Genomic DNA, 16,636 nt, shown 5'->3' with positions numbered 1-16,636 from the left:
GAAAGATGGGGGGAGGAGGAGTAAGTATGACAAAAAATATACTCACTACCTTACATATGTAACTATAACCCCTTTGCACATCACCTTGACAATAAAATTAAATTAAAAAAAGTAAGAACTAGGTGTCTAGTACATTCATTTATTTTTACCTAAAGCTAAATAAATTACAAATTTTTCTATTTTATCTGAAAAAGGATGTATAAAATATTTTATTAAGAATCCACATAGATAGTTGAAGCAAGATGTAAATATATGCATAATTAAAAGAAATTTGGTGTGTCAATGAGAGATCGATAAGATTACTTCTATGACAACAATAAATATGGCCTTAGATAATGCCATGTCTTATCATATTTTCCAGGTACATGTGTAGATTTATGTTCTCATTTTTTTAAATTTTCCCAGACTCTTTGTTTTGACTCAGTTTTGACTCAATGCCCAGACCATAATCCCCTCCAACTTCTAAGACAACTGTGTTACTTCATTCTCTTAAGACAGCTTTTGTTCTTTTCTAGCCCATCATTTATAACAAGCCAATCATCACTAGACAGCACTACATTTGAATCATTGTTATGTTCTAAAAATAAATGATATTGTAACCTATACCATCATGTCCAGATCCCTCTTCTTATATCTCATGATTTTCTAGAATCTAGTCCAATCCTATGTGTCTAGTTTCATTTCCAGTTCATGACACCCCTATTATGAGCAACTGGTTCTCCAACCCACCAACCAACCCTTTCTCAGCACAACATTCTTCTCTAAGCACATTATGCTTGCTACATTCTACCATTGGTCTGTGCCATTAAATTTTCCTGGATTTTTCTTCTTCCTTCAGACATTTTTTTCTACTTTTAAGGTTCACCTCAACATCTACTTCCTTCATACAACTCTCCACAATCCTGTCAGCAAATACTCTTTCTCCAGGCCTTTACTACATGTATGTGAAACCTTGAAGCTAAACTACTGTAATTTTTCATTATGTTACAATCTATATTTCAATTTTTCTTTATTTTATAGGTGTACTAGTCCAATGTTAATAGTGCTAGATTAGCAATTAAGGGTAAGGAAAACCACTTCCTTCTGCCATAGAACATGGCCTTTGTGATCAATTACTAGTGAAACTATCAGTGTATTCTTACATCATTTCTTAGGTTGCAGATGGGGAATGGAGGAGGAGGATTTATAGTCATTCAAAGTTCATACCACCAGAAATCTTGATTGGGGTTATATTTCATTGAGAATATGTAGTGCTACAAAATAGATATTTAATAGATATTTCTCTGATTGTTATTTTTTAATCTACATTTCTTTGTATGCACAAGCATATAACCATTCAGAACAACCTATTTGTTTGATCTTGTTAGAAATTGTAACTGTCAAAACAGCCTATGTATGGTGAATCAGTGGTGCTGTAAATGTACTGGGAAATAGATATTGTATGGATAGAGGAACGACCCAAGCAGAAACACTGTCTAATAAATGATTACACGCCATCAAGTCTACAAACATTAAATATCATACATGATAGAATCTCTCTTACCCTGTAATTTATCTCAATTTTTTCCATTACTTTTTTTCATTTTCTCTTTTAGCTTTACTCACAGACAAACCTCCCAAGCCATTGTTCCCCATGGAAAATCAGCCAAGTGTTATAGATGTCCAGCTGGGTAAGTCCCTTTCTGGGAATAATAGATCTTAAACTTGCTCTCTGTTAACAGATGGGGAAAATTGCATGAACCAGGAAAGGTTTATTACATGCAAATCAATTTGTGTTCTGCTCATTTATAACCCTGGAGTTCCGTGCAATAGCAGTTTAAGGAAATGAGTTTGTATTGCATCAAGGAATGGCAATACTAATTTGTTACACTGGGTATTAAATGTGCTGTATGACAGAGTTTTTTAACTCACTGATAGATTTGTTCTGTCTTCTACTGGTGATTAGTGCAAAAAAAAATTTGTATATGTCAGCAATTTTTTTTTATTTGGAGAGCATTAACTTCTGGTGGATGAGCACATCCCAAAATAAAAGAGAGCCCTCAGCAAAGCCTTTATCATGATCTGATAATATTATTTCGAATGACACAATCCAGTGCTATTTAAAACTTGCTTTTAGGTTGTAATCCTGAATATTTATGAATCATATGATGTCAGAAAAAGGAACAAGTAGATTTATGAGTGCCACTGGTCTTTTCACAGACTCAGATGAGGACACAATGGTTGAGCAGCATTTTTTGAGTCCCTACCACTAATCCTTATTATTTCAAGTACTGGAAGCTTGAAACTGAGAGGCCCGCTAGATTTTTTCAAACCGTGGTCTTTAATCTGAGCCACATCCTTTAACATTTTTGAATTTGCATCTATCCTGGGTTTCATCCTAGTGTTTTGAATTAATTCTAAACATAAGAACCAGGAGATAACTTAGTAAATGTATTACGGAATGTCTTAGGCTTATTGTTACAATAGTAGCATCTAGCACTTGGATATACAAGGGAGGATAAATTGACCCCACTATTTTGCTGCTTTGGAAGTTTATGACCCAGTTTTTGAGTTTTTCCAATCCAACAAAGATTGCTAGAGATTTATTTCTGTCTTGAAAGTAAGAGAGAGAAAATGATATTCCCAAGAGCTTGTTCATTGTTCTAAGATGAAATATAGTACTGTGTAGTTTTAAAGTGCAGCCTCAATATATGAGTACTAAAGTATGTTAAAACAAAAGAAGAAAAAGTAATAAACATATTGTCAAGTACAGACTAGGGAAGCAATGATTATTCTGTAACTAATGTTTAAGTGTTATGGCTCTCTCCATAGTCTGCATTATTGTACTAACCTCAAAAATATAGATGTATTTAACAATATTTTTTGGCTTCTATCTCTCCATCTCAAACTGTGATTAAAAATATCTCCAGGGTACTTTGTAGGTTGCCAGAGGTTACAGGAACCATTTGTTGATCTTTTAGAATTATTTTATATTAGAGATTCGAGTGCATGAATTATTTTTAGAAGAAGTTTATTAATCGGAGAAAACAAAATCACATGACTATCCCACGTAAACTGTAAATGAATTTTATGTTTGTGGTATCTGCAGGAATACTTTTTCCTTTTCTATCATTAGGCACACTTCAAAAGAAAATTTTGAGAGAATTACTGCTCTAAACAAAGAGCAGGATCCATCTAGAAGATGAATTTCATTCAATTTCACCTGGTGTATTTCTGTATATGCCATTTATGGGATCTGTAGCATGTGTGTTTTTAATATGCCATTTATGGAATCTGTAGCATGTGTTTTTAATTACCAAGTATTCCAACAAAGGTGCATATACCAAAAGACCAAACCAACACTGTCAACCTAGAAAATCATTACAATAATTTGCTTCAATTTTCTGTGTATGTAAGGTTGAACTTTTCTGTCTTTAATTTTTAAAAGAACTGAGAATCTATTTTGCTGACAGAAAAATGGAGACTTGCTCAAGTTTCATTCTAAAACTCTGTTTCCTCAAAGTGTGTGTGTACACACACACACACACACACACACACACACACACATATTGTTCAGAGACAATACAAACAAAATCAGTCAAAATAGATCTTTGACATTCCAAGGACTATGAAAGTAGTTCATTCTGAGTGATTAGACCATTACTTTACCAGGAGAAATCTTGATATAAATTGATCTCATACATAAAGGAAGCATTTGGAGCACTTAGTTGTAGCACTACAATTGTAATGATGACATTTTTAAAACATTAGATATTAAAGAAATTGAGCGATATGCCTGCAGCTTACATCTATAATCCTATGTATTCAGGAGGCTGAATTCTGAAGATCATGGTTTGAACCCAGCCGAGGCAGAAAAATCGGTGCAAAAAGTCAGAAGTGTGGCTGTCTCTCACGTGTTCCAGCACTAGCCTTGAGCACAAACGCTCAAGGACAGAGCCCAGGCCTTGGGTTCAAGATTTTTGACAGGCACACACACACATACACACACACACACACACACACACACACACACACACACGGTAAAATTGAGAAAGATAATAGAGATAATTGGACATTCTTTGTTTGTTGTTGATCATGGGACTTGAACTCTGGGCTTGGGTGCTGTGTCTGAGCTCTTCAGCTCAAGGCTAGCACTCTACCCCTTGAGCCACAGCACCACTTCCATTTTTCTGGTGGTTAGTTGGAGATAAGAGTCTCACAGACGTTCATGCCTGGGGCTGAGTTTGAACTGCAATCCTCAGATCTCAGCCTCCTGAATAGTTAGGATTGCAGGCATGAGCCACAAGTGCCTCCCTATTGGACATTGTTATCTAGGGCTGTGGAAATTTCAGAATTCAGTAAAGTAATGAAAACTTATAGAAATAATTTTCTTTCAGTTTCTAAAGTTTATCAAGTACATTGAGCTTCAGACATCCTAAAAGTAGAATTAACATTGGAACAACAAAAATACAACCATATAATCCAAACGACATGTTAAACACATTACTACATTTAGATTTTTCCAATTTAATAACTTAAAATTTGAAGCAATATTGTGGCAAAGTTGGCCATAAATCTTTCTGTGAATCTTTTTTTTTAATTTTTATTATCAAACTGATGTACAGAAAGGTTACAGTTTCATACGTTAGGCACTGGATACATTTCTTGTACACTTTGTTACCTTGTCCCTCAAACCCCCCTCCCTCCTCCCCCTTTCCCTTCCCCCCCGCCCCACGGAGGTGTTCAGCATACTTACACCAAACAGTTTTGCAAGTATTGCTTTTGTAGTTGTTTGTCTTTTTTTACCCTGTGTCTCTCAAATTTGGTATTCCCTTTCAATTTCCTACTTCCAATACCAGTATAAACGGTTTCCAATATACTCAGATAAGATTACAGAAATAGTGTAGGTACAACCACAGGAAGGTGATACAAGAACATCATCAATAATAGAAGCCACAGATACACATAAGACGTTGAAAGTAGTTAAAAGTGTTTAAATAACATGGAGTTCATTTCATTTAGCATCATCTTATGTGTTCATAAGGGTATAGCTATTGGTCCTTGTGATGCTCTGCTCTGACTTGCCTAAACCTGTACTAATTATTCCCAATAAGGGAGACCATAGAGTCCATGTTTCTTTGGGTCTGGCTCACTTCACTTAGTATAATTTTTTCCACGTCCTTCCATTTCCTTACAAAAGGGACAATGTCATTCTTTCTGATAGAGGCATAAAATTCCATTGTGTATATGTACCACATTTTCCTGATCCATTCGTCTACTGAGGGGCATCTGGGTTGGTTCCAGATTCTCGCTATGACAAATTGTGCTGCAATGAACATTGTTGTGCTGGTGGCATTACTGTGATTTTGTTTGTGGTCTTTTGGATAGATACCCAAAAGTGAGGCTGCTGGGTCATAGGGGAGTTCTATATTTAGCCTTCTGAGGAATCTCCATACTGCTTGCCAGAGTGGCTGAACCAGTTTACATTCCCACCAACAATGAAGTAGGGTTCCCTTTTGGCCACATCCCCTCCAACAATTGTTATAGTTAGTTTTCTTGACATATGACATTCTTACTGGGGTGAGATGGAATCTCAGTGTTGTTTTGATTTGCATTTCTTTTATGGCCAGTGATGTAAAGCATTTTTTCATATGTCACTTGGCCATTCTCATTTCCTCATCAGAGAAGTCTCTTTGTAAGTCTTTAGCCCACTTGATGAGGGGGCTATTGGTTCTTTGCAGTTTTGTTTTGGAAAAAGGCAATTTTTTAAGTTCTGCATATATTTTAGAGATGAGGCCTTTGTCTGTTGAATGTCCGGTAAAGACATTCTCCCAGTCTGTGGGCTTTCTGTTTATCTTGCGAGCTATGTCCTAGGCCATGCAGAAGCTCTGCAGTTTGATGCAGTACTATTTGTCCAAAGTTTCTTTGATTTGTAGCCTTTCTGGGAAATTGTTAAGGAAGTTCCGTCCTGCGCCAAGGAGCACAAGTGTTTCTCCTACTCCTTCCTTTAGTGTTTTCAGGGTGTCTGTTTTGATTTCGAGGTCTTTAATCCATTTGGAATTGATTTTGGTGCACGGTGATATATAAGGATCTAGTTTTAGTTTGTTGCATGTGTTGAGACAGTTTTGACAGCACCTTTGGTTAAAGAGGCTATCTTTCTCCCAAACTATTGTTTTAGCTCCTTTATCAAACATTAAGTAGGCATAGTTCTGTGGGTTCATTTCCGGGTCTTCAATTCTGTTCCATTGGTCTTCAGGCCTGTTCCGGTGCCAATACCAAGGTGTTTTTATTACTATAGCTTTATAAGACAGCTTGAAGTTGGGTATTGTAATTCCTCCAGCACTGTTCTTTCTGCTTAGGAGTGTTTTTGCTATTCTAGGTCTTTAATTGTTCCATATGAATTTCTGGATTGCTTCCTCTATTTCATTAAAGAATGGTGTTGGGATATTAATGGGTATTGCATTGAATTTGTAGATAGCCATTGGCAATATTGCTATTTTGATTATATTAATCTTCCCAATCCAGGAGCATGGGAGGTTTTTTCCATTTCCGTAGTTCTGACTTAATTTCGTTTTTCAAGCTTTTAAAGTTCTCATCAAAGAGGTCTTTCACTTCTTTGGTTAAGGTTATTCCCAGGTATTTTATGTTTTGGGGGGCTATTGCAAAACAAGTTGCTTTCCTGATTTCAGCCTCGGTCTTCGGGTCGTTAGCATAGAGAAAGGCCGTTGATTTTCGAAGGTTTGCTTTATATCCTGCAACTTTACCAAAGTTTTGGATCAGCTCTAATAGCTTGGGGGTAGAGTCTTTGGGATTCTTTAGGTATATGATCATGTCATCTGGGAAGAGAGAAAGTTTAACTTCATCTTTTCATATTTGGATCCTCTTTATATTTTCTTCTTGCCTAATTGCTCTGGCTAGGAATTCTAGTACTATGTTGAAGAGCAAGGGAGAGAGTGGACATCCCTGCCTTGTTCCTGATTTTAAAGGGAATGGCTTTAGTTTTTCACCATTTAGAGTTATGCTTGCTGTTGGTTTGTCATAAACTGCCTTGATTATATTCAGGAAAGTTCCCTGGAATCCCAGTTTTTCCAGGGCTTTTAGCATAAATGGGTGCTGTATTTTATCGAACGCTTTTTCCGCATCCAGCGATAACACCATGTGGTTCTTTACCTTGCTCCGGTTGATGTGGTGGATTACATTAATTGACTTGCGTATATTAAACCAACTTTGCATCCCTGGGATGAATCCAGTTTGATCATGGTGTGTGATTTTTTTGATGACCTGTTGAAGTCAACTGGCCAGAATTTTGTTGAGAATTTTTGCATCTATGTTCATCAGGGGGATTGGTCTGTAGTCCTCTTTCCGTGATGAGTCTCTGCCTGGTTTTTGGATGAGGGTTATACTGGCTTCATAGAATGAGTCTGGTAGTGAACGTTCTCTTTCCATTTCATTGAAGAGTTTGAGAAATATTGGAGTGAGTTCTGTTTTGAAGGCCTTGTAGAATACTGCAGTGAATCCGTCCGGACCTGGGCTTTTCTTGGATGGGAGATCATTTATTGCCGTTTCTATTTCAATACTGGATATGGGTCGGTTTAGAAGGTTTAAATCTTCATGGTTGAGTTTGGGGATATCAATTTTTTCTAGGAAATCATCCATTTCTTCCAAGTTCTCGAATTGGTTGGCATAAAGGTTTGCAAAATAGTCCCTAATTATTTTCTGAATTTCGGTTATTTCTGTGGTGATGTTACCTGTTTCATCTCTTATCTTGTTTATTTGATTGTGCTGCCTTCGTTTTTTGGTCAGGTTTGCCAGGGGTCTGTCAATCTTGTTGATTTTTTCAAAGAACCAACTCTTTGATTTGTTGATTCTTTCGATGGTTTTTTTTTGTCTCTAATTGATTTAGTTCTGGTTTGATTTTAATTATTTGCTCCCGTCTATTGACTTGGGGTTTGGCTTGCTGTTCTCTCTCCAGAAAATTAAGGTGCTTCCTAAATTACTGAGTTGCTGTTTCTCCAATTTGTTGATGTATGTACTCAGAGATATAAATTTTCCTCTGAGTACTGCCTTTGCTGTGTCCCAAAGGAGCTGGTACTTTGTGTCCTCAACTTGGTTGATGTCCATAAACATTTGAATTTCCGTTTTAATTTCTTCAATGACCCACTGATGGTTCAGTAGTGTGTTGTTTAGTCTCCATGAAGTGTAGGATTTTATGTGGTGGCTGTTTTTGTTGAGCTCTAATTATATTCCGTTGTGGTCTGAGAGAATGCAGGGAATGGTTTTGATACTTCTGAATTTGTACAGATTTTCTTTGTGCCCTAAGATGTGATCTATTTTGGAGAATGTTCCATGTGCTGTGGAGAAGAATGTGTATTCTGTTGTTGCTGGGTGGAATATTCTGTAGATGTCGGTTAAGTCTAGTTGGTCTATGCAATTATTAAGATCTGTGGTTTCTTTGTTCAGTTTTTGGCGTGTTGATCTGTCCAGAAGTGATAGTGGAGTGTTAAAGTCCCCAACTATCAATGTGTTTGGGTCTATGAGTGTTTATAGAGTCAGTAGGGTTTGTTTTATGAAGTTGGGTGCTCCTGCATTTGGTGTGTAGATATTAGAATGGTTATATCTTCCTGTAGGAGAGATCCCTTTACTAGTATGTTGTAGCCTTCTTTGTCTCATCTTACTTTTTTAAATTTGAAGTCAATTTTGTCTGATACTAGGATTGCAACTCCTGCCTGCTTATGGGGGCCATTTGCTTGATAGATTTGATTCCAGCCTTTCACTTTTAGAAGATGTTTACTTTTGCTGGATAGATGTGTCTCTTGGAGGCAGTAGAAAGATGGATCTTGATTTTTGATCCAACTTATGAGCCTATGTCGTTTGATTGGAGAATTAAGTCCATTAATGTTGAGAGTTAGAATTGAGAGATGATCGTTTGTTCCTTTCATTATCACTATCTTCTTTAAAGGGGGTGTCTTCCCATTTCTTGATCTGATGTTTACTATTTAGGGTTCATTTCTCTGTCTGTATTAGGATCTTGATTATTTTCCCTGTGTAATACATCTTTGATGATTTTCTGTAAAGCTGGTTTTGTGGAGATATATTGTTTCAGTTTTTCCTTACTGTGGAAGACTTTTATTTGACCTTCGGCTATGAATGAGAGTTTGGCTGGGTACAGAATTCTTAATTGGTAGTTATTTTTATTTAGTGTTTGGTATACTTCATTCCAGGCTCTTCTTGCTTTCATGGTCTCTACTGAGACGTCTGGGGTAATTCTGATTGCTTTTCCTTCATATGTGATTGTTTTCTTCTCCCTAACAGCTTTAAGGATTCTTTCCTTGTACTCTACTTATCCTGTTTTGATCACAGTGGGTCTGTGGGATGTCCCTATTCTGGTCTGATCGGTTTGGGGGTTCTAAATGCCTCTTGTATCTGTATAGTCCTTTCCTTCTGGATATTTGGGAAGTTCTCAGCTAATATTCTGTTAAATAGGTTGCCAATCCGATTAACCTCTTTCTCCAAGATTTCCTTGATACCTATTATCCTTAAATTGGGCTTCCTGATCGTGTCTTGAATCTCCTGTAGTGATCTGTTTTGTTGATTAGACTGGATTTGCATTGATTTTTTTTATCTTTCTCTATAGAATCTAGGGAATCTTCAGCTCCTGAGATTCGATCCTCTGCTTCAGTTAGTCGGCACTGTAGGCTAGCTACTTGATTTCGAATCTCTTTTCCTTCTGAATGGTCTTTTCTGATGATTTCCATGTCATCTCTTAGGTCTTGCATGGACTTCTTTATTTCATTAATTTGGTTTTGATTGCTGTCTCTCACATCTTTTACCTGGGTTGCTATCTTTTCATTTGACTCTTGAAGTTCATTTATCTTTCTATTTGTTGAGGCCATGAAATTCACCATTAATTTTTGCTTTGCCTTCTCATGCTCTAGAATAATTGACTGAAGGGATTCAAACTTTTCATTTATCATGTTTATCATTAGACTTTGTAGAGCATTTTGGGGGTTCTCTTCTATGTCTTTGATTGACTGCTCTATTTCCTGCTTGTTTTGAGTGGGAGAAAAGACTCCATTGTTTGCCATCTTTCTTGTGTTTCTTTTGCCCATTTGGATTGGGGAATGCCAATCTATAATCACCTGTGAGCACCATTTAAGACCCCAACACAGCCCTTACCAAGCACTGTTGTGTAAATCTTACATGTTCACAATTATATACAGATAACTTGTATACCTGTCTATAATGTTAGATTTGGTGTTCCTAAAGAATACAATTTCAATATAACAAACCGATCCTGGGTCCTGTATTCAGTAGTTACTTATTTATTGTTACAACCCTATACGCAATTCTTGTTTTTATATTAAGTTCTTTTAGGACTGGCTTTCTCTATGAACCCCTTTGATTCCCTCGGATTAAGCTGGGATACCCTCTATCCAATAACCAGGAGTCAATGGAACCTGGAGGTCCAGGCAGTAAGTCAGGAGGGGTAAGTTGGAGATAGTAAAGGGAATAGAGTAAAATGTATTGGGGGGGGGGGGGGGGTGGTCATGATTTTGGTTTAGTTTCAGTGACGTGGAAATGTGGAGAAGAGTAGAATCAGTAGAAAGAACAAGGTTAAAATGACAGACAATGGAGAGTTAGCAGAAAAGAGTGGAGGTGTTATTCGTAGGAAAGTAATTTTTAAAGAAAGAGCACACAAAGAGAGAAAAAAGTAAAAATATTGAAAGACAGATACACAAAACAGAGAAAAATTATTTAAAAAAGAAGAAAAAATAAATAAAAAGGAAAAAGAAAACAGAGAAGGAACAACCCAAACAAACAAACAAAAAAAAACTTGATAAAACAAACCGGTAAATATGGAAAACAAACAAACAAATAAAAAACAAACAAAAAAAAAACAACTATGTTTCAGTGTGAAAAAAAAGAAAAAAATTTTTTTAAAAGATTAAAAAATGTTTGAAAAGAAAAAAAAATTGAGTCCTTCTCGTTTGGGTGGTCTTTACCCAGTCTCTGGTTTCCTTGCAATGGTCTGCAGTCTATTTTCCTGATTGGCTGCTTTTACTTGATTTCAGTATGCAAGGGGGTGGATCTGTTCTGACCCTTCTCCCCTGTTGGTGTAATCCTGGGTCTCTGAGGTTCGCACAGCTTGCAGGTGGGCCTTGGTGTCCTCTGTAGATGGGGACGTGAGCAGTCTCAGGAACTGTGGCTCCTCTGTCTGCTGTGGGGCTGCTGCCTTTGATGCCTAGATTTGAATAGGCTGTGGACTCAACAGGGTGGGGGCGCCCTCTTGCCTGTTTTGCTCTGCTAAGAGTTGCTTGCCTGGGGGAGGCAGCCTCCTTGGCAGAGCTGGCTATGGAATGCAGCTCCGTTTTGGGCTGGGAATTGGGCTTCTTCTGTGACGGGACCATTTAGCTGTCCCAGGAACTGTTTGTTCCTCCGTCTGGTGTTTCTGTGCCACCGGTAGCTGCTCGCAGCTTTTGCTTTTAAATTTAGAAAATCCGGCAGGCAGAACGGGGCACCTCTGGCTAAGCCGCTGCCCAGGACTCGCCTCCTGCCAGGGCAGGGGGTGTTCTCCTGGGCTGAGTTTGCTTTCACTGTTCGTTCCCTCCTGCCCTTTTCAAAGATGGCTACTTTGACCTCACTTTCCCCAGGCCCACTTCAGTTCCAATCTGGTTTGACCCTATGCCAGTGGCAAAGATGGCGCTTTGCTCTGGCAGTGGGGGAAGGGCTGCCTTCCAGAAGCTGCTCTGTGGGTGAGAGTGAGAATATCTTTGGTGGGGTACTCACGCTTTCTCTGCGATTTCAGGTATTCTGTGCTCAGCCGCTGTCTCGAGTATTTCTCGCTGGTATACGCTGTGTGCTTTAGCAGTGCGGAGTGCGGTTGCTGTGCCGGGCGCTGTGCAGGTGCCGGCACTGGCGCGGCGGCAGGATGTCGCCCGGAGCTCAAATCTGTGTTTTCAGACCAGCAAAGTCGATTTTTCCTTCCTGGCCAGAATCCCTGTACTGTTAGAACTTACTTTGGCTGTCTTTCTAGGAGTAAAAGTTTCTATGGGGTGAGGAAAACTGCGATGTCGGAGGGAGCTTAGCTAGGGCTCTGTTCTCCTCCACCACCCCCCCCCCCCCCGCCGTCTTCCCGGAAGTTCTCCTTTCTGTGAATCTTAACATATTTTCACCCCTCCCACTTGAGTCTGGGTTGGCCTCAGCAGCATGTTTGAGCAATGCATTTAAAGAATAGTATTCTGAGTTTCTGGAGTCTGGGTAAAGAGATTTGAAACTTGCCAGTCTCTTTGTCTGCTCTGAAATCACTATACCTCTTGAAATTCACATGGTATTGAGAAATCCTAGACAAAGGGATAAGAAAGATGTCATTTGGACAACATATTCAGACAAAAAAAGCACCAAAGTACCTAGGCATGTGAATAAAGAAGCTATCTTGAAAATATGTTCAGTAGCTGTCTTTGGTTATGCTGTATAGATGCTGTATATAATGACAAACCACAGAGATGAAGTCGTCTTAAAAAATCTGATATAAGAAATGATAAGTAAACTGAAATCATACTCAGGAGTAGATTATTGAGCAAAATGAGAAATAAGCTGAAATATATGAAATACTCAATTCACAGTGATTTTATAAAATATGGATTTGAAAATTGTTTATGTGTTCATTTAAGAGTGATACTCTGCTGTTCTTAGTATTTCTAACGGCAACCCAATAAATGAAATCTTCCCGTAGAAATAAATAATTTTAGTATATAGAGTTGGCATTGGTACGAATATTTTGTTGTATCTCTAGAGAAAAATAAACATCTTCACTATCTCCTATAGTGTAATCCATTAGTCATCCACAAGGTTGTAGTAATTTGCATACAGTTTTGCTGACACAGTGATGACAGTTCACTTGCTGCTAAATAGTGTTCACATTGTAATGCTGATAGATTAATCTTAACTGAATAGCCATATATTTCAAGATGATAAACACATTCTTCTCACAATAGTGTGAAAACTATTTCTCTTACATAGCAAACTTCTCAAGCTATCTTGTTTATTTTATTGTGCAAAATATACAGGAAAAAAAAACACATAAAAGACACATATAAAAATTCAGTTTTGACCTGTTATTTTCTGTTTCTTTCTCCAAAGGTAAGTTTAGCTTTAAATTTGAGAAATAAACCTTTACTGTACTAGTTCTAATTCTTTTATCATAAGTTGGAGAGGAATATAAATAACACTGAAAATAATTTATACTGTGTCCTTAATACCGAAAATATTGCACCATGGAGATATACCCTACTTGATATATAGCAATGCTAGGAACACCTTTACTTTATGTACAGCTATTTAAAATGGGATTTGAATGCATTTCAAACTTTAACACACTTGCAGAAGCTTGAGAAACATCTATGAACAAATTTGAATGCAATGAGTTGAAAACAACCATTTAATTTAAGGATGAATCCTAAAATAAGCTCTGTTCTCACTGATGATAATTTTCTTCTTGAAGGCTCCCTCAGACTTTAAATAGGCCAGAAAGTCCTATGCAGAAAATAAATATAAACACAATTTACTTTCCCTTTCTGCATCAAAAAGTCAAAAAGAAGGCCTAGAGGCCTCAGGCATATCAGAAAAAATTGTACCCTTAGAGTGATCCAACCTAATTGTATTACATCAGGTGTTTCAGAGAGTCAACAGTTCATCTCTAGATGAGTTTATTCTGGCAATGAAAGATTCTTTGTCTTTTCTATTCTCATTCAGGATATATTTTACCTTTACAGGCTATTGAAATTCATCTTTCATGATTGTATTATGTGCTTCTGGCTCAAACTCTCTCTGTGTGTATAAGTAGTGTTAATCTTCATCAATATCTATTTTTTTTAGCATATTAGTTTCTACTAAAATTTGTATTAAATTCCCTAAGACAGGAAAAGACGCTACAAGGGAATAAGGCAGAATGTATCTTTTAAGCCAATGTTCAAGACAAGAATGAAAATAATTTAAAATAAAACTCAGTGAATGCTGTTGAAAGTAGGCACAGTGGGGATGTGGAAAGTGGCAGAAAATGAGGGAGGGGGTCCTTCTTATGTAAACACTCCATTTACACATGTGAAATAGCATGATAAAACCCCTTTGATAATCAGCAAACCCTAAAAGCAATGAATTATAAGATTGTATATAAGTCCTATCTGAGGCACAGGTACTAGTTGGAAGAGGGAGAGTGAACAGAGAGGGTAAAGGAGGGTGAATATGGTCAAAATACTTTATATAAAAACTTGTTGAGATTGACTTGGAAAGGTGATGAATGAGGATGAGTGATGGAAGGGGTGAGTCAGATCAAGGTATATTGATTGCAAGTCAAAATGAACCCTCCTTGTACAACTAATTAATCATATTGAAAATGTAAAATCAATCTATGAATACAGCACTGTATTTGAAAATCATCCATTGAACATAAATGCTATGGTCTATTTTAAAAAATCTTTGTTGGATCAACATTTATTGAGTTATTACTGAGTGCCAAACAATGTGTTAATTTATGGAGGTAGAAAGATGAATAGAATAAAAGTGAAAATGTCTTCCATAAGAGATTCTCAATTTAGTAGGGAAGACAAGCATGTCAGCTGTATATGATAGCTGCCATCAGAGATGAGAAAAGAGAGTTAATTTTCTTCTAACAAGACCACATATTTTAAAGGTAGTATGCTCTCATTTCACTCAGTACATTGACATAAACCTGCTTCTTTAACCCCAGTACTAAATTTATTTGGCTATAATTAAAATTGCCAATGATAAATCCTTTTGAAATCATAAGTTGTTCACCATCTACTTCAATGTGTCAAATAACAAAACAGGAAACTTCTAATGCCCTTAAGCCAATTCAATTTAGCAAAATCAGCCAACTCCTTCTAAAATTGACATAGAACAAATACCCTGAAACAAGTCAAACCAATGAACTAAATGAACAAATGAACAAAATGTCAAACCAGAATTGTTGTTGATACCAACTGCAGTACATGATAATTTCATTAGCTGGAATCATGACTTAGTATGTGTAGTGTGTATATCATAGTGGTATCAAAAGATTTCTTTCTTCCCTCTCTCTGTCTTCCTCCTTCCCTCCCTCCCTACCTCCTCCTTCTCTCTCTTTTCCTTCCTTCCTTCCTTCCTTTTTACTTTCTTTCTTTCCTTCTTTCTTTCCTTCCTTCTTTCTTTCTTTCTTTCTTTCTTTCTTTCTTTCTTTCTTTCTTTCTTTCTTTCTTTCTTTCTTCTTTCTTTCTCTTTATTTGCAGTCTTAGATATAGAATTTGTGACCTTATGCATATTAGCCAAATATTCTATGACTGAGTTACATCCCCAAGCCTCATATTTTTGAGACAATGTCTCAAAATGCAACTCAGACTGGCTTTGAACTTTCATTCCTCCTTACTCTGCCTCCTAAATTCTGAGATTTTGAGCATCCATTTCTTTTTCTTTTGGTGTCAGTTATAGTTGTTCAAATTAAGGCTCTATCCCTTACTTTTTTCACTCAAGGCTGGTGCACTGTCACTTAGGACACAGCTCCACTTTGAGCATTTTGGTGGTTAATTAGAGATAAGAATATCATGGAGTTTCCAACAGGGGCTGTGTTGAAACCACAATCCTGAAATACCAGCCTCCTGAGTAGGTAGGGTTACAGATATGAACCATGGATACTCAGAAGGCGTGCCTTTCTTTAATTTTATTTTTATATTGTCCCTACTCTTTTGGTTTCAAATAACTCTTCTAAGACCTTCCTGGAATTTTGAATAACTGGAGACTTTGAGAGTATAGACAGTCAGACAGAGGCCACATGACTTCTCTCATTGATTTCTAGGATAAGTGAATTGTTCCTGAAAGTCCTATTCATTCAGAATAACATGTATGGCCTTCATATTGATACCCAAACTAAAAGCCATAATGTTCCCCAGATTGTACACCGCACAAATTATTTACCCTGTTGGAATTTTGAACCTAGCTTTTTCTCTAAGACTTGGGTCTGCAATATTACTGATATTGCAACGGACTTCCTTTGTCTAGGTTTCTCTAACTTATCTATCCATGTTTTGAGATATTTTAGAATGAAAAAGAAGGGGCTAGGAATATTGCCTAGTGGAAAGAGTGCTTACCTCATATACATGAAGCCCTGGGTTCGATTCATCAACACCACATATATAGAAAAGGCCAGAAATGGTGCTGTGGCTCAAGTGGAAGAGTGCTAGCCTTGAGCAAAAAGAAGCCAGGGACAGTGCTCAGGGCCTGAGTTCAAGCCCCAGGACTGGCAAAAAAAATCACTAGAATGAAGAAGAAGAAGAAAAGTTAACAATTCATTAAAAATTTGTCTGATTATAATGCCACAAGTTGACTTAGCACATTTTTAAATACCATTATTCTTAACCAATCTTTTCTGTTTAATAATTGTGAGAAAATGACTTCCACTTGACCTATTTAGATATAAATATAATAGGCTTCATGGTGATTCATCAAATTTTAATTGTTACAATATTGTCAAACACAGAAACTAAAATCAATTGAAAGATTTCTATGTATTAAATTCTTCAGTATGATTTTGCATCTCCTGTTTTTTCCTCATATAATTATAAAATCAGTGGTAGATATTGTTGAATCATTTATAGATGAAGAAACA

At 37.0% G+C, this 16,636-nt stretch overlaps 1 protein-coding gene across 1 annotated transcript in view; it reads left to right on the top strand.

The window, feature by feature from the left end:
- Positions 1–16,636, top strand: part of Il1rapl2 (interleukin 1 receptor accessory protein like 2) — a 1,034,445-nt gene that overhangs the window by 752,291 nt on the left and 265,518 nt on the right. The window contains exon 5 of the mRNA XM_048336557.1: positions 1,596–1,670. Within this exon, the coding sequence (XP_048192514.1) occupies positions 1,596–1,670 (75 nt within the window). The remainder of the gene's footprint in view (positions 1–1,595; positions 1,671–16,636) is intronic.

Source organism: Perognathus longimembris, chromosome 28 (assembly GCF_023159225.1).
Source record: "Perognathus longimembris pacificus isolate PPM17 chromosome 28, ASM2315922v1, whole genome shotgun sequence".
Classification (NCBI taxonomy): domain Eukaryota; kingdom Metazoa; phylum Chordata; class Mammalia; order Rodentia; family Heteromyidae; genus Perognathus; species Perognathus longimembris.
Note: the sequence above shows the minus strand (reverse complement) of the source record. Positions and strands in the feature narration are given on the sequence as shown.